We start from the raw sequence: 23,050 nt of genomic DNA, 5'->3' as shown, positions 1-23,050 counted from the left end.
TGAAGTAGTACGGCCTATTGGAGAGAAGCCGAAAATTATATAAGCTATTGGCAGACTTCAGGCATGTTTTGATTTTAAGATGTTTACTATCTTTTCAGGGATGGTGATAAAATGGCTCCTTCAGTTGAGAAAAAGATTGCAGAACTTGAAATGGGCCTTCTTCATTTGCAGCAGAATATTGAAATTCCAGAAATTAGCTTACCAATTCACCCAATTATTACAAATGTTGCGAAACAATGTTACGAACGTGGAGAAAAGCCTAAGGTTACAGACTTTGGGGATAAGGTTGAAGACCCAACTTTTCTAAATCAGCTTCAGTCTGGAGTCAACCGTTGGATACGAGAAATTCAGAAAGTAAGAAGGCGGGAATGAATACTTAAATTGTTTACAAAATGTGTTTTGGGATCTTCATGGGAGAAGCCCACATTTTTCTCTTACCACTTTCTCCAAAAGAAAATATAAATGCTGTCACTAAGGATTACTTTAGCCCTTGGGTGAATTTGATGGTTTATATTTGAAATATGAAGGTCAACAATGATTTGTTTAGTATGTTTGGGGGTACAGTTCGAAATTGTTTAAAAAGTGATAATGTGGGGCAGCTAGGTGGCACAGTGGATAGAGCACCGGCCCTGGATTCAGGAGGACCTGAGTTTAAATCCAGCCTCAGACACTTAACACTTACTAGTTGTGTGACCCTGGGCAAGTCACTTAACCCTCATTGCCCTGCAAAAAACAAAAACAAAAAGTGATAACATGTAGGAATATGTGAAGTTTGAGAGTTGCAAGGGACCTCAGCAGCCCTCTAATTGAATACATATCCAAAAGAATCCTTACTTCATCAGGTCAGTCAGATGCTCACCTACCCTCTCTTGTATCGTTTGACAAGAATGGAGGCCATTGGAAGGCTTCTAGTGAAGAGGCGCCTGCTGTCTCCTGAGGCAGCTCATTCCCCTTTTGAATAGCCTTACATACAGTTGACAGAAAGCTTTATCTTGCTCATCAAATTCATTTTTGCCTTTTTTCCACTTCTACCCTTTGCTCCTGGTTTTCCCCTTTGGAACCAGTAAACAAATCTAATTTTTTTCTGCATGACACACTTTTAAATACTTGATGACAGTTATTAAACCCCGTTTGAGGCTTCTCATCTCTAGGGCAACCATCCCAAGATCCTTCAGCCAGTCTTATGGTATGGACATGAGACTCTTTACAATACTACTACTACTACTACTACTACTACTAACACATATTACATCGGTCCAGGCACTGTACTAAGTGCTTTGCCATTATTATCAGACAACAACTCTAAGAGGAAGGTGCTACTGTTATCCCCATTTTATAGATGAAAAAATTGAGGCAAATGGAGTGACTTGCCCAAGAGTCACACAGCTAGTAAATGCTGAGGCCAAATATGAACTGGGGTCTTTAGCCAGGCCTGGGGCTCTGTCTACTGTACTACCTACCTTGCTCTCCTCTAGGTACTTTCCAGCATATTAATATCCTTCCTAAACTGACACCCAGACCCAAGCACATTATTCTAGATATAGTCTAATCAGGGTATAGTGCAGCAGAACTATAGGCGCATACAGAGTTAGAGGTACAAAGGACCTTATTCTGGGAAGCCCTCCCTCTCCCTGTGGCCCAAGGACACAGTTAGCTTTTCTAGCTTTTGTATCATACTGTTCACTAAGATTGCACTTGTGATCCACTAAAACCCTCCACTGTGTAGTTGTTGTTTTTTAAAGACAAACTATTAAAGACTTTTTTATCTTGTACTTACAGAGTTGATTTTTTTAAACCCTCTTAGAAGACTTCATACTTTTCCCTATTAAATTTCACCTTGTCAGAGTCATCTCAGTGTTCAGGCATGTCAGTTTCTTGACTTTGTCACCCACTGTGTTAACTGTCCTTCCTAGCTTTGCCTTCTTTGGAAATTTGAATAGTATCCATCCATGTCTTTTTTTTTAATAATAAACATTTTTATTTATAGTTTGGGGTTCCAATTTTTATCCTTCTTTCCCTCCCTCCCTTCTCCCCTCCCTGAGGTGACAAACAATCAGATATCCATCCATGTCTTTAACCAAGGAGTCAATAAAAATGTTAAATAACACAGGGCCAAGCCACAGATTCCTTTCATTTCAGTTTTCCTCATTTTGATTTCCAAGGAAAACAACTGTTACTCCCAGTATAGGTAACCAATTTAAATTATAAGATTGGGTTTTTAATGAATAGATTTAGGTTTTGATTGCAATGGCATTTTTAAAAACCTTTGCTTATATTTTTACGCTTATTTGTACATATCTTCCCTCATAGAATGTAACCTCCTAGAGGACTTGAACTATTTGATTTTTGTCTTTGTATCCCCAGCATCTAAAATAGTGCCTATTTGGCACGATACTGTATTACATGCTTGGTAAATGTTTGAGTTTTAAAAAATTGATTAACGTAATATTTGTCTTTAAAGGTGACCAAACTAGACCGAGATCCGGCATCAGGAACTGCCTTACAGGAAATCAGTTTTTGGCTAAACTTGGAACGTGCTTTGTACCGTATTCAGGAAAAGCGTGAAAGCCCAGAGGTTCTTTTAACTCTGGATATCTTGAAGCATGGCAAACGTTTTCATGCAACAGTCAGCTTTGACACAGATACAGGTAAAAATAAAAGTGCTAAAATCTAACCTGAGGGTAATTGACTTAGATTAATTTTTAAAAAATGTTTCATACTAATGATTTCTGGCAAAACTAATGATGTGTTGTGCTTCCTTGTACACTTTTCCTTTCTTCTGTGTCTCTTTGGCCTTATAGTCTGGTCTTACCATAGCTGCCAGCCAAACATTTGACAGCCTAGGAGTGATAGAGGAAAGATGATAAGAATAATCTCCATTTAGAAAACTCAAGGAAAAAAAATGGTTTCCCTATGATTTACTCCGCTTCCTTTCCTTTCACTACTTCTACTTTCTTTTCCCCAGCATCTAAAAACTGCTGGTCTTCCATGCCTGCAAAACTGTCAAGATAGGTTTGACTCAGTAGTGAGCTGTGGCAACTGGACACCTTCTGAAATTCCAAGACTGATACCAAATGAGAAAAGGCTGACCAAGCAGTCAAGTAAAAGACTTGGCCTTGGGTCATGTAGCTGGTAAATTCAGAATCAGGACTGGAACTCTGATCTTCTGACTTCTGATATATTGGTCCACAACAGTTAGAAGACAATGATTCACTTTTCTCTTATATTCTAGGTCTGAAACAGGCTTTGGAAACTGTAAATGACTATAACCCTCTGATGAAAGATTTCCCTCTGAATGATTTGCTCTCGGCTACTGAGCTTGACAAAATAAGGCAGGCCCTAGTTGCAATTTTTACCCACTTAAGAAAAATCAGAAATACAAAATACCCTATTCAGAGGGCCTTGCGTCTGGTGGAGGCCATTTCAAGAGACCTGAGTTCTCAGCTACTCAAAGTGCTGGGGACAAGAAAACTTATGCATGTGGCATATGAAGAATTTGAAAAGGTAAGTCTTAAGGGATTGATAAACAGTACTTCAGAGAGACAGAAAAGAAGCTCATTTTGAAAATATTCCCACCCTTGTTATACCCTGCTAGGTCATGGTTGCTTGCTTCGAAGTTTTCCAGACGTGGGACGATGAGTATGAGAAACTGCAGGTGCTCCTAAGAGACATTGTCAAGAGAAAGAGAGAAGAAAACCTGAAGATGGTCTGGAGGATCAACCCTGCACACAGAAAACTTCAGGCCCGCCTTGACCAAATGAGGAAGTTCAGGCGCCAGCATGAGCAGCTGAGAGCCGTCATCGTCCGAGTGCTGAGGCCACAGGTAAGTTTCTAATCCTCTGAATTGTTGGATGCATTGATTTGTACTTTTTCTTCCTATTATACTCATGACTTGCCTATACTAAATGTGGTTGCTAGAATACACTTAAACATTGTTAAAGTTTTTTTTTTATTGATAGCTTCTCTTTATAATAACATCAGCTCCAGACATACTCCTCCTTCCTCTCCTCCCCAAAGAGCCTTCCATTATAGCAAAGAATAAAAAAGAGGAGAAGAAAAGGCAATTCAGATTCAGCAAAACCATCCAGTATATCAAACAAGTCTGACAACTTAGGCATTGTTCCATATCCGTCATCCTCCACCTCTGTAAAGAGGGGCAGGAGGGATGTTTTCTCATCTCTTTTGCAAGGTGTCTTCTTTCTTGCTTCCTTTGTTCTTTTTCTCTCCCTCCACCAAATCACATATCTTCCACTCAAACCAACCTCATTGTTCATTACTTCATGGCACAGTTAGATCTGCTTGCCTCTCACCTGCACATCCTTGCCTTTATGCCTTCTGCATCTGTTATTTTTTCCTAAAATTCCTGATTCTTTCCCACTAATCCAAAATCTATCTTAAAACTCACCTTCTGGAAGCATTCCCTGATTCATTTCACTCTCTATTTGTAAGCAGTCAAATACTTAATGTTCTGTTGTGCTAAGTGCTTATAATCCGTATGCTTTGTAAATTTTGCTTTACAATGCTAAATGATAGGTCACATTTGTCAGGTGTTTAGCTGGATTATAATCTCCCGTAGAGCAGGGACCACTGTGCTCTTTTAGCAGTTACTATAGGGATTGGTACATAGCAGGTCAACAAGAAATTGTTGACTGACTAATTAAGAAAAGCAGTTTTTTTCTTGACTTGTTAAAATCTAATTTAATGTTTTACTCAATTATTTTTACCTATTAAGTTTATGCAGAAATTTATATCCTTTGCAATTAACCTGATGTTTTATAGTCAATTTAAGCTTTCTTTAAACTGTGGCTGGGGTGCTAGTTTTGGTAATTTTTAGTCTGTGTACTGTATACTTGTTAGGTTAAGAAATTACATTAGAATTCTAGCTTAAAGATATTGTAGCTACTCGAACACTTTATCCCCCCAAAATAAGTAGAACCATTTGGAATTGCTATTGAGCACAAGCCACATCTTCAGTGTGTAGCTCCTGACTGAATTTCAAAATCCACATTTACCTAAAGGATGATGAAAAGCTTAATATTGAAAGCATAGGTTTGTACAGGTAGCTGCATTATAAGTAGAGGAATTTTGTATGGATAATAATCTTTTTTCATATTATTCGGTTGTGCTGGGGTAATTAAATGCTTGAATTGGGATGATTAGGTGGTATCTTTCTATGAAACATAACCTAGTACCTATGCCCAGTGGAATTCAGACTTTTTTGATGGTTTTTGCTCTTCAGGTCACTGCTGTTGCTCAACAGAGTCAAGGAGATGTGCCTGAACCTCCGGATATGAAAGTGGCCGAAGTTCTTTTTGATGCTGCTGATGCTAATGCTATTGAAGAAGTAAACCTTGCTTATGAGAATGTCAAGGAAGTAGATGGGTTAGATGTTTCTAAGGAAGGTACGGAAGCTTGGGAGGCTGCAATGAAGAGATATGATGAGAGAATTGACAGAGTAGAAACCCGAATCACTGCTCGCCTCAGGGATCAACTTGGGACAGCAAAGAATGCGAATGAAATGTTCAGAATCTTCTCCAGGTTTAACGCCCTGTTTGTCAGGCCTCACATTCGTGGTGCCATTCGTGAATATCAAACACAGCTAATCCAACGTGTGAAAGATGACATTGAATCTCTTCATGACAAATTCAAGGTTCAGTACCCTCAGAGTCAAGCCTGCAAAATGAGTCATGTTCGCGATCTGCCTCCAGTATCTGGGTCCATTATCTGGGCTAAACAGATTGATAGACAGCTCACTGCCTACATGAAGCGGGTTGAAGATGTCCTGGGCAAAGGCTGGGAGAACCACGTTGAAGGCCAGAAGCTGAAGCAGGATGGAGACAGTTTCCGTATGAAGCTCAACACTCAAGAAATATTTGATGATTGGGCAAGGAAGGTGCAACAGCGTAACCTTGGTGTTTCTGGTCGTATTTTCACCATTGAAAGCACTCGGGTTAGAGGCCGGAGTGGAAATGTTCTTAAATTAAAAGTTAACTTCCTTCCTGAGATCATTACTCTGTCAAAAGAAGTTCGGAATCTCAAGTGGCTTGGTTTCCGGGTTCCACTGGCAATTGTGAACAAGGCTCATCAGGCAAACCAGCTTTATCCATTTGCCATCTCTCTGATTGAAAGTGTCCGTACGTACGAGCGGACATGTGAAAAAGTGGAAGAACGCAATACCATCTCACTTTTGGTGGCCGGCCTAAAGAAAGAAGTGCAAGCGCTGATTGGAGAAGGCATTGCCCTGGTGTGGGAATCCTACAAACTTGACCCCTATGTTCAGCGGCTGGCAGAGACCGTGTTCAACTTTCAAGAAAAGGTTTGTTTTACCTTAAAATAATTTGACAGGTGTTTTAAATATTGGTACCAATTGCCATTTCGTGAAATCCATAGGATTTCATACATGTTTGTCAAGGACAGAGGCAGGATAGCCAGCCAGCCTCAGAGCCAGGAAGAACTGGGTTCTGGTCCAGCCTTTGACATATATTGGCTGGATGACCCTAGGCGAGTCATTTAAGTTCTCCATGCTCTGGGCAATTCTCTAAGACTACAAGTTTCAGAGAAAGTGCTGGTCTAGTTGGTGAGGGAAATTTCCTTACAAGGGAGTCCTCAATACTAATGAGCCCACAGTGCATCTCCATCCCTCATCCTTTGTTAAGTATTCTAGGGATGTGTTAGATAGTTTAATAGACAAAACAGCCACAATGTTTTATAGCTTTGATACTTAATTCCTACTGAAGATAAACAAATTTTGAGTGTTTTAGGGCTGGTTTAATGCCGAAAGTTGAGCAGTGGAAGAAAAATTCCTTGACTCAGACTTTTTATGAATAACTATCTTGTGATAAAGAGTTAGAAAAGAAATGTCTCTCCACATGTCTAGCACTGAAATTGAATGTGTATCATCAGAAATTGAAATTAACCTCCTTTGAGTATTTGGTTTTTCTCTACTAATATAAACCTTCCAATAAAATTACTCAGGTAACCAGGGGAAAAAGTGAATAAATTAAGATTGTTGCAACAAACTAGAGTGATGGCTTAAATATTATATTTATTGACCTACAGGTGGATGATCTGCTTATTATTGAGGAAAAAATTGACCTTGAAGTTCGTTCCTTAGAAACTTGTATGTATGATCACAAGACTTTCTCTGAGATCTTGAATAGAGTCCAGAAAGCCGTGGATGACTTGAATCTTCATTCCTATTCCAATTTACCCATTTGGGTCAACAAACTTGATATGGAGGTAAGGAGTGGTTAGGAGTTCTTGTAAATTGTTCTTTCTACTGAGAAAGGTAGCAATAATTCCCTTTTCTAAGGCTAAATTCTAAGGCTTAAAATTGAATGTAGACCATCTTTTTCCAGTAGAGTCTTATATATATTGGTGCTTATGGGAGAATTATAAAGAGAAAGTAGGGTCAGGTCTGTGCTCTCCAAGTGCACTTATTATCTAGTAGAGATAAAACAGGGGCAGCTAGATGGCGCAGTGGATAGAGCACCGGCCCTGGATTCAGGAGGACCTGAGTTCAAATCCGGCCTCAGACACTTAACACTTGCTAGCTGTGTGTCCCTGGGCAAGTCACTTAACCCCAATTGCCTCACACCAAAAAAAAAAAAAAAAAGAAAAGAGATAAAACAGATACTTATACAGATTAAAATTCATTTGTACAAAAGAGAGAGTGTGAGGTGTCCTCATTTTCAGCTTCTTACTCTCAGTCTCCAGAACCGATCTGTGGCCAAGTTTTGTTGTTTCTGCCCTTGTAATATCTCTTGCACATGCCCTTTCACTACTACCACCCTGGCACAGGCCTTCATCACTGCCATACCTCGATGACTTCAGTAATCTTTCAGTGATCTTTCTCTGTCTCAACTCCAGTTCATCTACTCAGCTATTAAAGTGATTTTCCTAAAGGGCAAATCTAACCATGTCACCCTCCTATTCAGTTAAACTCCAGTGGCTCCCTATTACCTCTAGGACCAAATGGAAAACCCTCTAGCTTTAATTAAAAAAAAAAAAGCTCTTCATAACCCAGCTCCTTCCTACCTTTCCAGTCTTTTTACAACTAATTCCCTTCCGTGTAGTCTGTTATCCAGTGATGCAGGCCTTTCTGCTATTCCTTATAGGAGACCTCTCATCTCCCAACTGCAGTCATTTTCATTGGCTGCCCTCCATGCTCTCCTCCTGCCTCAGCTAAAATCCTACCTTATTCCAGAAGCCTCTCCACCCCGCAATGCTTGTCTCTGAGATTATTTCCATTTTATCTTGTTTAGACATAGTTGCTTACATGTCGTCTCTCCATGTTAGAATATGAGCTCCATAAGGGCAGAGATTGTTTTTGCCTCTCTTTGTATCCTTAGCACAATGCCTGGCACACAGTAAGTGCTTAATAAATGATTGCTGATTGTTGATTGAAGATCTCAGATAAAAAAAGAGATCTGCTTGCTGTAGGCATTTGAGGTTGGCTTTGAAGAAGGATTAGGCTATTGATAGGTCCAGAGGGATTTGAAATGATACTGGAGCCAGGGAGGTTGTTTGAAAAGCCAAGAATTTACTACCAAGTGTCACGAGGTGCTGTTAAGCCAGGTCTCAGTGAAACTGGCCATTAGACTAGGGCCATGTCATTAGAACTTTTTTCTCTCAACATATTTTTCCCTTTTTGTTCCATCAGGGCTATACAGAAAACTCGGCTGCTTTTGAGTAGCACATTTACAAGGCCTGGGAGATCTTGGCTTTCACATTTACATTTTAAAATTTAAAAACCTCATTTCATCTGGTGCTTACTGGCCCCCAGCCTCTTATCCCAGGACATTGGTCTCCTAAGGACAGATTCTAGTTAAGACACCTGAGGCAAGAAGCTCAATTAGGGGGCTGTTACAACAGTTTAGATAAAAGATGAGAGCCTGAACTAAGGTGGTGGCAACATGAGTTGGGGAGGTAAAAATGACAAAACTTGGTAACTGATCGACCGCGTGGGGTGAAGAGTCGAGAGTTGCAGATCTGGAGATTGGAAGAATAGTTTTCCTCCTGACAAAAGTGGAAAACTAAAAAGAGGCCCGAGGGGATGGTGTTTCTGTTTCAGACTGTTGTGGTCAAGAGGCCTGTCGGACGCCGAGTTTGAAAAGGTCAGTAGGTAGTTGGCAATGCAGGACTGAAGCTCAGGAGAGAGACAAGGGTCGGATATATAGATCTCGGAGTCCCCATTAACTGACTGATCTGCCTAGAAGGTAATCAGTCCCTGGGGCCTGATGGGATTACTAAGAGCCAGCAAGTTTAGAAGAGAAAAGACACAGGACAGAACCTTAGGATACGCCCACAGGTAAGGGGAAGGATGTAGGTGATGAATTGGTGGTGGCACAGGTAGGAGGTGAACCAGGAGATAGCTGTGCCATGAAAACTCGGAGAAGACAGAACAGACAAGAGGATAAGGGAGGTCAGCATGTCATATGTTGTGCAGAGAGTTCAAGAAGGATGAAGATTGAAAAAAAGGCCTTTGCATGTAAAAATGAAGAGAACTTAAGGTACCTTTATAGGCACTGGCTGTGTTTGGATGGTGAGACCAAAAGTCAGATAAGAAGTTGAAGAGTGAGGAAAAGGAGAGGAAGCAGAGGCAAACAGTAAAATCAAGATGGGCTTCCCCTGTCTACCTTTTCACAGCTAAAATGCCTGGATTTTTTTTTTCCTTTAGAAGGGAGGGAAGGTGGGAAGGAAGAGTGGGATAAAAATGTGTTCTTGGCTAATAGCATTTCCTTTTCTTTAGATTGAAAGAATATTAGGGGTTCGTTTACAAGCTGGCCTGAGGGCTTGGACCCAGGTTCTTCTTGGACAGGCTGATGATAAAGCCGAAGTTGACATGGATACAGATGCTCCTCAAGTCAGTCACAAACCAGGTGGTGAGCCAAAGATTAAAGTAAGTATCCCAGGGTCATAGGGGCCTTCTGAGCCCCTAATTAATAAGTCTCATTCGATCTCTTCTTCATGCATGATTGCTGACTTAGCAAATAAGCAACTATTTTTCAAGAAATTAATATAAAGGCCTACAGGTAGATGACTTGCTGCCCAGCATTTTTCAGAGAAATTTTGTCACCAGTTTAGCATTTTTAAAGCCAAAATGATAAATTAAGGATAGGAGAGATACCATAGTGCTGTTCTGTCCTTTCTTGTCTTACACACTTTCTGCTTCTGGGTTAACATGGATAATTAATGGAGACCACTGCAAAGTATATTGCAAACCTTAGCTTAGTAGGCTTTATCTGGGGAAATAATTCTACTTTGCTAAGTCAGAAATGTTCAGAAAGGACTCTGGTCAATGAATCCACTTCCTTTTTTCCTTACCTGCTAGATTTTTGTTTCCAGCAGTGTGGGTAGAGGAATGAAAGCTAGATTTGGTCGGGATTGCCAGGTTCAAATCTAGGCTTCAGTGCTGAATAGTTGTGTTGTGAGCATACAAAAAATTATTTAGCCTTTCTGAGCTTTGGTCTTCTCATCCTTATGCTGGGGCTACTAACTTGTATAATCCATCTGGAGTTGTTGTCAAGAAAGTACTTTCCATACATGATAAGTGTGGTATAAATATAAGCAGAAGTTGTTCATAATGCTTTAAACCTACTTTTTTGAGCATCATGGACATAGTTCAATTTTATCCTTGTTAGGCTGATTAAAAACTTATAGATCATACTATTAGAGATCATAAACAAAGGACCTTGAAGGTCATATTTACTCTTATGTAGTTAGAGACTGAATTGGAATTAAATCTTAGTTGTTGAAATAACTTCAGCCAGTTTCAAAATTACAGATTTCAAAAGTTGATTTATTATACTTTCACTAGTGCTCTTTGTATGCTTCATCCTTAGTGCTGACTAGCATTATATGCATGCCCAACCTAATATAATTAGTTCAATAAAATCCTGTGATTCTGTGCTCTTTTTATCTGTCAGTATTTACTGAGAGTTATTTATATACACTCAGAATACATATACTGAGTATCTTTTATGCACCCAGCATTGTATAAGGCAGTGTGTGTATGTATGTAGCTGTGTGTGTGTGTGTGTGTGTGTGTCTGTGTCTGTGTCTGTGTCTGTGTCTGTGTCTGACTTTAGGTTATTTTTAATCCCTGCTGGTTAAGGGGAAAAGAACGAACAACCCAGCAGCATGAAACGCTTAGAAAAAAGTAAAAGATTATATCTAATAAAGAACAAGTTTTGTTGTTCTAACTTAAAGTGTTATAAAAATTCAGAGAAGGGAGTGATTTATGTATGGGTATATAACTTCTTCCAGTTACTTAATTGGCAACTTATTTTTTCTTCAGAATGTTGTTCATGAATTAAGAATAACCAATCAGGTGATTTACTTAAATCCACCAATTGAAGAATGCAGATATAAGCTCTATCAAGAAATGTTTTCCTGGAAGACAATAATACTCTCACTTCCCAGAATTCAGAGTCAGAGGTATCAGGTAAGCATGAAAATAATAGTGGCACCTGAATATTTCATCCCATAACTGACCTTATATGAATTAATCAGTGTTGAAAGGATTCCTGTGTTCTACCCCTCACAAAAAGGCCCAGTTAGTCAATTCATTCTGTAGAATTGCCCAAATTGTTCAGAACCAGAGCTCTATCCAGTCTTATTCAGTTTTATCCCAGAAAATTTTTTAAATTAAATTGTTGTTGTCCTGAAATTGACAAACACCGATAAGCATGAATATTTCCATATACAAAGAACAAAAAAGGAATTGCATATGAAACTGTGAGTCTTTATTGCAAATAACTTGGGTTGTTTTTTTAAGTACATAAGAAATTCAGCACATTAGTTCCAAAGCTGTTCTTGCTTCTCTGTTTCTCCCTCTGACCTTCCTTCTGAACTCTTCTGTGCCTTAAAAAAATTGCTCCATCGATGCTCTTGTCTTTCTTTTTCCCCATTGTTTTGGCATTCCTTTCCCTAGCCTTCTTATCCCTAGCAGGTATTAAAAAAAAAAAATCAAAACACAACTCCTCTTTGTAACAACTAAGCATAGTCAAGCAAAACATCGATATGTTGGCCATGCCTTGAAAACAGGTCTCCTTCTGTACCTCTGGTTAATTCTTTCTCTGTTGAGAGATGGGAAGCATGACTTGTCATTTTTCTGGTTTCTTAGTTGGTCATTACATTGGTCAGTTCTTAAGTTTCTAGAAGTAATGTTATAGTCACTGTATAAACGTTCTCCTGCTTTAACTCGCTCATAAAAGTTCTGGGTTTCTCTGAATCTGGGCTTTTAATTTTTTATTCTAAAATTAAGACCCCAAAAAAGAACATTTCCATATACCAAGTAAAATAGAAAAAGGCTACATGTGAAATGGCAGATCTGTTACGTACAGAGCACTTCTTTAAAAGCCTGTGATAAATTCGGCATGTTGCTTTCAAACCTTTCCTGCTTGTCTGTTTGCTTCTGAACTTCGTTTTATGTTTTCTCTTCTCTTCTGTCTCTTTTTCAGTGCTTCAGTGACCCTCTTTTCTTTCATTTCTTTTTTTTGGTAAGAGTATCGGGCAGCTAGGTGGCGCAGTGGATAAAAGCACCGGCCCTGAATTCAGGAGGACCTGAGTTCAAATCTGACCTCAGGCACTTGACACTAGCTGTGTGACTCTGGGCAAGTCACTTAACCCTCATTGCCCTGCAAAAAAAAAAAAAAAAGAGTATCTAGCTTTTCTCTCCCCCAAGCAAATTCAAACAAAACAAATCCACACTTTTGCCAAAACCTTACTTCTCATTTTGTTCAAAAACTTCCTATTCTATGCCTCAAATCTAGTACTCGTTTGTCAGAAGTTGGGTAGCATGTTTCAAAATTGTTTTTATTTACAAGATTTTTACTGTATTATTAATTGTTATCCTGGTTCTGCTCACTTCATGTTATATCAGTTTATATAAGTTTTCCCAGGTTTCTCTGAAATCTTCCCTTTCAGAATGTCTTATACCACAATAATATTCCATTCCTTTCTTACATTAACGTTTATTTAGCCATTTCTCAGTTGATGGGCACCCTCTTAGTTTCTACTTCCTTGCTATAACAAAAAGGGCTGCTATGACTATTTTCCTTTCTTTATTTTGGTATCTGGACCATACACCCAATAGTTGTATCACTGTTTCAGAGTATGTACAGTTTAGGGCATTGCTTTCCTAAATGGCTGCACCAGTTCACAGTTCCACCAACAGAGTGTTAGTATGCCTGTCTCCCTGCAGCCCTTCCAAACAATTATCATTTTCCTTTTTTGTCATCTTTGCCAAGGTAGAACTTCACAATTTTAATTTGTGTTTCTCTTAGTTTTCTGGGCATGTTTTTGTATAGTTGTTGATAGTATGTGTTTTGTCATTTGAGATGCCTGTTCATGTCTTTTGAACTTTTACCAACTGAGGAATAATAGTTCTTGTTCTTATATATTTGAGTCAGTTCCCTATATAACTTGGATATACTTTTATCAGAGATATATCTGCAAATTTTTTTTTTCTCAGTTAACTTTTCTTTCCAGTTTTAACTGTTGACTTTGTGGAGAAGCTTTTCAATTTTTGTAATAAAAAATGTCAAATCAACATTTATTAAATTCTTACTGTGTGCCAAGCAGTTTATACCCCATGATCCTCTCTCATTCTTCTTTGGTGAAGAACTGTTTCATCTATAGTTGGCAAAAGGGTTCTCATTCCCTTCACTCTAGTTTATTTGTGATGTGACCTCATATATCTATTATCATATATTCATTTAAAGCTTACTATGGTTAATCATGTGAGTTGGTCTAAACCAAAATGTTGCCAGGCAGTTTTTGTTGCCATACCTTTGTAGTTGGAATTATCCCAGCAAATCTTTGAAGATGAGAGGGAAGACTAGAGAAGGAAAGTTAATCCTGCTGGTGTATCTTGACATTGTCAAATGCTACCACCAAACAAGCTTTTAGAGTTGACAGTTCAGCCCTCTATAGTCTCTTTGGAGCTCTGCTACTAATTAGACTCCATATTTTAGTAAACTTCAAAGATTATCTCATCCAGGCCCTTGCAAGGGATTGTCCCCAAAATAAGACTGACAAATTAAGTTTTAAAGATCTTTTAAAAAAAAATATCTAAATTTAGGAGCTCTTTTTAAGACCTACATTTTTTTAATCATATTCTCTTTCTAGTTTAATACATAATAGAGAGCTGAAAAAGGGACTGGTAACTGACCTTGTAATAACTCTGTATACCTTCAAACTTGGCATTTTGAGGATCCAGTCTTTACACTTGTGGAATTTGCAATTTAGCTATGCAGTCCTACCAGTTTCTTTTTTATTAACTAACCATTGCCCTAATTTATCAATCACTTTGAATGAAGTATTAGCAAGACACATTTCAACTCTGTGGTTTCTGTTAGGTGGGTGTACATTATGAATTGTCTGAAGAAGAAAAGTTCTACAGGAATGCTTTAACACGGATGCCTGATGGCCCTGTTGCCCTTGAAGAGGCTTATTCTGCAGTCGTAGGCATTGTGACTGAAGTTGAGCAGTATGTCAAGGTAAAAGCCTTCATTTAAAATTCTGGGTTCACTTGAGTTGAACCTTTATAGCAAAGCTTCTTAAACTGTAGATTGTGGCCCCATATAGATGTGGGGGTTGTGGAAAATTTGGCAACAGTAAAAGGCTATGTATACCTATTTTATATACTTATATACCCAGGGTCTCATAAAAATTTCTTGGGTGAATAGGGATTATGAGTGGAAAAAGTTTGAGAAGCCCTGCTTTATAACATAAATGAATGAATGAATGAATGAGGTACATGGTGGGAATTGGTTCAAAATTGGTTTAAAAAATTCACCCCCACCTGCTCTACGTTTTTTAGTATAATGTCTCATAAATATGAAGGTGAACATTTTTAATGTGTAAGGAAATATGGTTTATTTGAAAATACTTATATTTAAATTCAAAATCTTAGTAATGGGACCATTTTCTTAGGTTAGATATAAATGATTTAAACTTTGCTCCCCCAAATATGAACATTCTAAGACTCTGAAGATTGAAGTTTCCATGTTTTATGTTAAAGATTAATAGATTCATACGGAATATGAAAAGATTGGGTTGATACAAATTTGTTTTAAACCATGCAGTTGAATGCATTATAAGTATCTATTGCATTCCAGAAATCATCTGTATTGCAAGAAGTAATTTTCATGCTTAAAAAGCAAAGTTTCTGATTTCCTCCATTTTGTTTACACATCAACAGTATTGAAGGAGAATGGGGAACGTTCAGTGATATCAAGCATTGGAAGCACTCTCTATGGAAAGAGAGAATAGGGTTTGGATACTTTTCTCCAAATAGGGACAGGGTCTGAACCTGTACTGGTATAAGGGCACCTCCCTGGTGAGGAAACTCTCTGTACCATTGCAGGTCAACACTGTCTTTGCAATTTAGAGTCTTAGAGCATCACCTATAGCACTGAGAGATTAAGTGACTGGGCTCATTCAACCAGTGTCTGTGGGGGGACTTGAACTAGGGTCTTTGTGGTTCTAAGGCTAGCCCTCTGGCCGCTATGCTATGCTGCTTCTTTTCAGGTTCTAAACATTTTGGTTGTTGGTCTTTTTTGGTTTTTTAACAGTATTACTTAGTCATTTTCTATATTTCCAGGTTTGGCTTCAGTATCAGTGTTTATGGGATATGCAGGCTGAGAACATCTACAATAGACTTGGAGAAGATCTAAATAAATGGCAAGCTCTTTTGGTTCAAATCAGGAAAGCCAGAGGAACTTTTGACAATGCAGAAACCAAGAAAGAGTTTGGACCAGTAGTTATAGATTATGGCAAAGTAAGTTGTATTATTGAAAAGCAAGGGACGGTTCACAGAAGATCAAACTTATTTTTGGATAAAATGTAATTGAAGCATAAACTTCTAAGATATAACTAAATGTTATGATCTTATTATCTTTCAGGTACAATCTAAGGTGAATTTGAAGTATGATTCTTGGCATAAAGAGGTGCTCAGTAAGTTTGGACAGATGCTGGGGACAAACATGTCAGAATTCCATTCACAGATTTCAAAGGTAAGGTGTAATATTTGTAGTATTGACTAGTCTACAAATGTAACTTTTTTTTAATACTAAAGTACTGTTCTCTTCTTAACAGTCTCGACAAGAATTAGAACAGCATTCTGTAGATACAGCTAGCACATCTGATGCTGTGACATTTATAACATATGTACAGTCTTTAAAACGGAAGATCAAGCAGTTTGAGAAACAAGTTGAGGTAAGATGGTTCATGGCTGTATGTGAATAGTTTAAGTTTTTGTAGGGCAGACCAACATTTACCTTTATTGAAGTTTATTTCTGTAACTTAGCTATACTTTGAAGATGTGAGTTCTATTTATGCCTTCTCATAGATTTGGCCATTTTTACTCTAGTTATTGACATTAAAATAACCAATACAGATATTTTATTTTGTTTTGTTTTTTGCGGGGCAGGGAGGGTAAAGTGATTTGCATAGGGTCACACAGCTAGTAAGTGTCACGTGTTTGAGGCTGGATTTGAACTCAAGTCCTTCTGAATCCAGGGCTGGTGCTTCATCCACTGTGCCACCTAGCTGCCCCCAGTACAGATATTCTTAAGGCTTAAAACAAGAGGTGAGCCAAGAGACAGTTTTCAAATACCCTCTGACTCAGGGTCATGGAAATCTGTGGTCATTTGGTGGGGACCACTAACAGTAATTGGATGAACTATGGGAGTTTGGGTTTTGTCTCCTTAGTTTTAGAATGTCAGCTTGTAGGAGGTAGGATTAATATAGCCTTTATCTTGGTTTAAGCTGGGCAGTCCAAATGCATAATAAGCATCTTTTGTTTTCCAGAAATCATCTGTATTCTGAGAAGTCATTTTCATGGTGATTTTTGTTTCTTAAATTAATAGCTTTACCGTAATGGCCAGCGCTTACTTGAAAAGCAGAGGTTCCAGTTTCCTCCATCTTGGTTGTACATTGATAATATCGAAGGAGAATGGGGAGCATTCAATGATATCATGCGGCGCAAAGACTCTGCCATTCAGCAACAAGTGGCGAACCTCCAGATGAAGATTGTCCAGGAGGACAGGGCAGTGGAGAGCCGAACGACAGATTTATTGACGGACTGGGAGAAAACCAAACCTGTTACTGTGAGTTGTGTGTGTGTGTGTGTGTGTGTGTGTGTGTGTGTGTGTGTGTTGCTTCTGGAGCAGAGACCTGGATTTATCAAACTATTTTATTGGCTCATTTATCTCCAGCCAGTCACTGTGGGGAAAGACTTGTGGTGCACAGCACTAGCTAAAATGCCAAATTTCCCCAGAAATCTATAACTTTATATTCTATGAGGTATACGTTCTTTCCTTTTCCAAACTCCGTGAACCTCTAAGTCCCTCCTCCTCTCTCAGTCCCACTCAGTTGTCAGAGATAGCTCCCTTTTGTTATGATGAATCCTCATAAATTGTTGGCATAGCCCTGCACATGTCTAGTCCACATGCCCTCACTTTTTCTTCCTCTTAGCCCGTGTTACTTCTTCATGTTAACTGCTAGACTACTAGAACAGAAAGGATTTGAGGATTTTAACTTCTGGGGGGGGGGGGCGGTTTTTTGGTTTTTTTTTAAGTGAGGCGGTTGGGGTTAAGTGACTTGCTCAGGGTCACACAGCTAGTACGTGTTAAGTGTCTGAGGTTGGATTTGAACTCAGGTACTCCTGAATCCAGGGCCGGTGCTCTATCCACTGTGCCACCTAGCTGCCCCCTTAACTTCTGTTTTTTAAAGTAAACCTACTGAAATTGGTAGTTCAGCTGTTTTCTAAATTTCTGATGGGCATGGGGTAAAATTCTATATTATAATTTCTTAGACAGTATGGAAAGCTTCAGTATCTGAAAGCTGTTTTGTGTACTGAATCCAACTCTGCCCCTAGGAAAAACCTAGGAAGGTGATAGGTAGATCATCTGGTTCAGCCCCATTAGGGAATTTAAAAAATCAGCTCCTGGATATGCCCTTTACCTCAAATGAAAAGTATGAGAAGAAGCATAAGAAAAGAGATCATAGGCTTTAGTCTGACCTTGCTTTTTTTGGGTGTGCAAGATTTTCCTCTGTAGCATCACTAACTTGCATCCTAACATAGCATTAGCAGGCTATGTTACAGTAAAGGAAAATGCCAGAGAAATGTTTTGTATTTTCTCTTGTTGTTGATCCTTCTTGCTTGCTTTAGGATCTTTTTATTACTTTAGTAGTATGTACTGAATTTGATTCTTTGGTCCAGGGGACAAACGGGATTAAGGGGAATAGAGAAAGTGAGTCACCTTTCACTAAAGCTTAGAAAAATGATAGCACTTTCATGGAGCATTAGACCTGGAAGGAACCTTAGAGATTGTCTGGTGAAAGACGCTTCCCAGCCTGGATAATGTGAAGTTATAGTGGGTGGGAAGACTGGGTGGAGTAAGAACTATAGTTTCCTTATGATGGGGTGGGGTGGTAGTGGAGGGAGTTGGCAGAAGGTGTAATCATGGATATCTGTAATTCTCTGCAGTGCTGGACATGAGTTTGAAAATATTTTCCCTTGGTGTTTGGAGATTTTTAAGATTTACATTTTAAATTGAAATTTTTTTCCCTTGCGGGGCATTGAGGGTTAAGTGACTTGCCCAGGGTCACACAGCTAGTAAGTGTCAAGTGTCTGAGACTGGATTTGAACTCAGGTCCTCCTGAATTCAGGGCCAGTGCTTTATCTACTATTCCACCTGGCTGTGCCCCTAAATTGAAAATTTTGACTTTCATTGTTCATTGGGACAAATGGGAATGTTTTTCTTCATTTTACACAGTCATTCCAAAAAGATGGAAGAGAAGTCTATGCAGTAGATATAGTCATTACAAACTAAAAATGTTATTTCGGGCAAGAAAAATTATTCTTCATCTGTTCCCTCTAATACTTCACTTAATAATCCAGGGAGTTGTCATAAGACCCCAAAATTTTAAAAAGTAAAAGGACATTAAAAGTGGCCCATCATTCCTCTATAATCTTTTACTTAAATTTTTGTAATTTGATTTACTCCACCTTATCCAGAAAACATGCCATCTGAACACTCAGGGTCAGTCTCCCAGCTCTTTCCTGATTCTGTGCCTTTGCTCATACTATTTTCTCGTCTCCCAAGGCAGGTCAGTTTAAATGTCACCTACTCCAGGGAAACTTCCCTGATTTTTTTCCCCTCCACATTCTCTGGACTTCACATAGTACTTGGTTGAACCCATGTAGGAATTTGACTTCTTGCTACTTGTGTGTGTGCCATATCCTTCCTATTTGAATGATAAGATTCATGATGTCAGATATTGGGTTTTAAGTAAATTTTATATCTCACACAAGTAGGCACTAACATAGGTATTTGTCTAAAGTAAACTCAAGTCTATCTGGACTTTTTCTCACATACAGGAGCAGGTTTTAAAATGATTGGTTGTATTTGCAGCTACTTTTACTTCTAAGCAACAGATGTTAACTTTTTCCACCCTGAGCCTCAGCATTGTACTCATTTTCACTTTGGCGTGGCCTGTTTTAGGGCAACCTTCGTCCAGAGGAGGCTCTTCAGGCACTTACTATCTATGAAGGAAAATTTGGGAGGCTGAAGGATGATCGTGAGAAATGTGCCAAGGCTAAGGAAGCATTGGAGCTCACAGATACAGGCCTTCTCAGTGGCAGTGAAGAGCGTGTACAGGTATAAACCATATACTGTTTATTGGTATAAACTGAAGAGAGATTTTTATTTTCTGTCTATTAAATAGAATTGCTCCATTCTTAATAGGTGGCTTTGGAAGAGTTACAAGATCTCAAAGGTGTTTGGTCTGAACTTTCTAAAGTTTGGGAGCAAATCGATCAAATGAAGGAGCAACCGTGGGTTTCAGTACAACCGCGAAAGGTATATTTCTTTTAAGTGTATATTCCTGTGTAATTCTGTGCAGCAGAGTCAACCCAGGACTAGCTACAGACTTTGTAAAGAACGATGTTGAATGTTAAATAGAATTTACATTCTGTAGACCAGATTTGGTCATTTAGATGTTTATTAAATCTAATTTAAAACTTAGAATTTAGTAATAAACACCGTGTAAAAGTTCTAGAAAGAATCACTTTACCATTACTGCGTAAAGGGGCCTGTTGGTTGGCTAACTAAATAACAACTTGACTTTTTTTCTTTCAGCTTCGACAAAATTTAGATGCTCTCTTGAACCAGCTGAAAAATTTCCCTGCACGTTTACGGCAGTATGCTTCCTATGAATTTGTCCAGAGGCTTCTGAAGGGCTACATGAAGGTAGGTAACACTTTCATTTTTTCTGTTACAGGAAATTGTGTTAGAAGCTTATATTCATAGGTAAATTTATTGTCACCATAGATCAACATGCTGGTGATTGAACTGAAATCGGAGGCACTTAAAGATCGGCATTGGAAGCAACTAATGAAGAGACTTCATGTTAATTGGGTTGTTTCTGAGTTAACCCTTGGCCAGATCTGGGATGTTGACCTGCAGAAAAATGAAGCAGTTGTCAAAGATGTCCTACTTGTAGCACAAGGAGAAATGGCTTTGGAAGAATTTTTGAAACAGGTAAATATTAAAACTGGAGGGCTTCTGTTCAGTGCGATGATAATGTGGTGCTCTGCACTTGGAGCCAGAAGTCCTGGCTTGAGATTTGGCCTCCCACACAGTGGATATGTGACCCTGGCCTACTTGCAATCTTTTGGAGCCTGTTTCTTCATCTGTCAGAGGGGGAACATTTGTACTAGCAATCTGTTGCTAGAATTAAATGAGGTAATGTATATGCAATACTTTGTTAAGCACAAGATGCTATCAAATGTGACATTAAGCCTCTGGCAACTGAGTGATGTGATGGATTATAAGTGGGGTTAGAAAATATTCGGTACTCACTTAAAGTACGGCATGGCGGGGATAGTGGGGCAGGTAGCGTGATTTCAACATTTTCTAACAAATGATACCAAACAATTATATCTTCGTAAATCTTCCAAAGTCTTAATATTCATGATGCTGAATGCTCCAATGTCCGTTTCTCTTCTAATTTCAGATTAGAGAGGTGTGGAATACCTATGAATTAGATTTGGTTAACTATCAGAACAAGTGTCGCCTGATTCGTGGATGGGATGACCTCTTCAATAAGGTCAAAGAACACATCAACAGCGTCTCTGCCATGAAGTTATCCCCATATTACAAGGTATCTTATCATTGTGCCCAGAGTATATCATTCCATTGACCACATTTTCATGTACCCATTGATCTTCATTTGTTTTGAACTAATGAAGTGGTTAGAGGCCTATTAAATTTGAGTCCAGAATAGAGTGAGTGGAATTTTAGCACTTTAAAATTAGTTCTAAATTGCCATATAACTATCAGAGAGAGTGCTAGATGTGAATGTAGATGGAATTTTAAAGATTAGCATTAAATTCCTGCTACTGTTTTACAACCAGGTTTTTGAAGAGGATGCTTTGAGCTGGGAAGACAAGCTGAATCGGATAATGGCTCTCTTTGATGTGTGGATTGATGTTCAGAGGCGATGGGTCTACCTTGAGGGCATCTTTACAGGCAGTGCTGATATTAAGCACCTTTTGCCAGTGGAAACCCAAAGATTCCAAAGGTGTGTTTTGAAATGATGAACCTCCAAAATGAGAGTAAATAGAAATAGCTATCCTTGACTACACTTTAAGCTTTATTATTTAAAAAATCTAATTCACATTTTCATTGCATTTTTAGCATCAGTACAGAGTTTTTGGCGCTAATGAAAAAGGTATCAAAATCCCCCCTTGTTATGGATGTTCTGAATATCCAGGGTGTGCAAAGGTCTTTGGAGAGGCTAGCAGACTTGCTTGGAAAGATCCAGAAAGCATTAGGAGAATACCTGGAAAGAGAAAGATCATCCTTCCCAAGGTATTTCATTTTTGATAAGGATTGAAATATAGTTTAATTTCAGCTATGTATCATCTTTTATTGATAGTCATCTGTTGAGTTTGTGTACCATTTTCTGTACTGCATATTTGTTCAGCTTAATTGAATGCTACTAACTGCTGTTTGAATCTCGATTGCAACCAGTTATATTAACTAATATCTTAAGATTTTCATGCCAACTTGATTAAACTCTTGAGCAGCTAGCTTAGTAGAAGATAATAGGAAACACTAGTGAAATGCAGTCAGGAAACCTGGGCCTGACTTTTGGATCAGTTTTGACCATCTCTCTGAGCCTGTTTTTCCATGTACAGAATGGGGTTAATGCTGCCATCATTGTCTGCTCAAAGTTTGTGGGCAAAGAGAAACACTCTGTAAATCTGAGTAGGTTGTTGATGGGGAAGGAGCAGAGTCGTGGATTCTTTGTATAGGAAACTCCCTCTGCTGATGCAGTTTGACATCTTCTCTATGACTCAGGGTCTTAGTTGCCTAAAGCAAGAGTGTCAAACTTGCCACTAGCAAAAGGCCAGAATCAGGTTTGGGAAATATTTAACAAAGCAAATAAAAATACAGTAAAACATAAATGATCAGTATGCAGCCAGCAAGGATCCATTTCTATTTGAGTTTGACTCCACCGGCCTTCTGGAGCACTGAGAAGTTAAGGTGACTTGAACCCAAGTATCCTTGGCTCTGAGACCAACTCTCCATACCTTATGCACTTGAATTCATGTTGCAGTAATTAATAATAAATACAAAAAGGAAGGGTAGGCCACAACTCATTCTTCTAGGTTATGGGGAGGCTTTTGCCTCTAATAAGACACAGTCTTTGACCCTGGGCTAAATCAGAAGTTCCCTGTGTATTCTTATCAAGGGATCAGGGCATATGGCTAGCTCCATTAGACATACCCCTTTCCAACAAAGGCCCACACCTTATCAAGTTGCTTTTTTTTTTTAGTGAGGCAATTGGGGTTAAGTGACTTGCCCAGGGTCACACAGCTAGTAAGTGTTAAGTGTCTGAGGTCGGATCTGAACTCAGGTACTCCTGAATCCAGGGCCAGTGCTCTATCCACTGCGCCACCTAGCTGCCCCTTCAAGTTGCTTTACTTTGACTGGGGGACTCCGATCAGGTGTTCTGGTTATCTCTCCTG

The 23,050-nt window shown here is 38.9% G+C and overlaps 1 protein-coding gene across 2 annotated transcripts in view; it reads left to right on the top strand.

The window, feature by feature from the left end:
• DYNC1H1 (dynein cytoplasmic 1 heavy chain 1) overlaps positions 1-23,050 on the top strand; it is a 95,315-nt gene that overhangs the window by 17,340 nt on the left and 54,925 nt on the right. For both annotated transcript variants that reach the window (XM_043986143.1, XM_043986141.1), the window contains exons 4-23: positions 99-354; positions 2,462-2,648; positions 3,233-3,504; positions 3,596-3,823; positions 5,240-6,316; positions 7,060-7,239; positions 9,752-9,901; positions 11,300-11,446; positions 14,364-14,504; positions 15,611-15,787; positions 15,912-16,022; positions 16,105-16,224; positions 16,878-17,117; positions 19,518-19,673; positions 19,761-19,874; positions 20,154-20,264; positions 20,346-20,555; positions 21,031-21,177; positions 21,431-21,597; positions 21,714-21,887. In XM_043986143.1, the coding sequence (XP_043842078.1) occupies positions 99-354; positions 2,462-2,648; positions 3,233-3,504; positions 3,596-3,823; positions 5,240-6,316; positions 7,060-7,239; positions 9,752-9,901; positions 11,300-11,446; positions 14,364-14,504; positions 15,611-15,787; positions 15,912-16,022; positions 16,105-16,224; positions 16,878-17,117; positions 19,518-19,673; positions 19,761-19,874; positions 20,154-20,264; positions 20,346-20,555; positions 21,031-21,177; positions 21,431-21,597; positions 21,714-21,887 (4,365 nt within the window). The remainder of the gene's footprint in view (positions 1-98; positions 355-2,461; positions 2,649-3,232; positions 3,505-3,595; positions 3,824-5,239; positions 6,317-7,059; positions 7,240-9,751; positions 9,902-11,299; positions 11,447-14,363; positions 14,505-15,610; positions 15,788-15,911; positions 16,023-16,104; positions 16,225-16,877; positions 17,118-19,517; positions 19,674-19,760; positions 19,875-20,153; positions 20,265-20,345; positions 20,556-21,030; positions 21,178-21,430; positions 21,598-21,713; positions 21,888-23,050) is intronic.

The sequence above is a fragment of the Dromiciops gliroides genome, chromosome 2 (genome assembly GCF_019393635.1).
Source record: "Dromiciops gliroides isolate mDroGli1 chromosome 2, mDroGli1.pri, whole genome shotgun sequence".
NCBI classification, from domain to species: Eukaryota; Metazoa; Chordata; class Mammalia; order Microbiotheria; family Microbiotheriidae; genus Dromiciops; species Dromiciops gliroides.
Note: the sequence above shows the minus strand (reverse complement) of the source record. Positions and strands in the feature narration are given on the sequence as shown.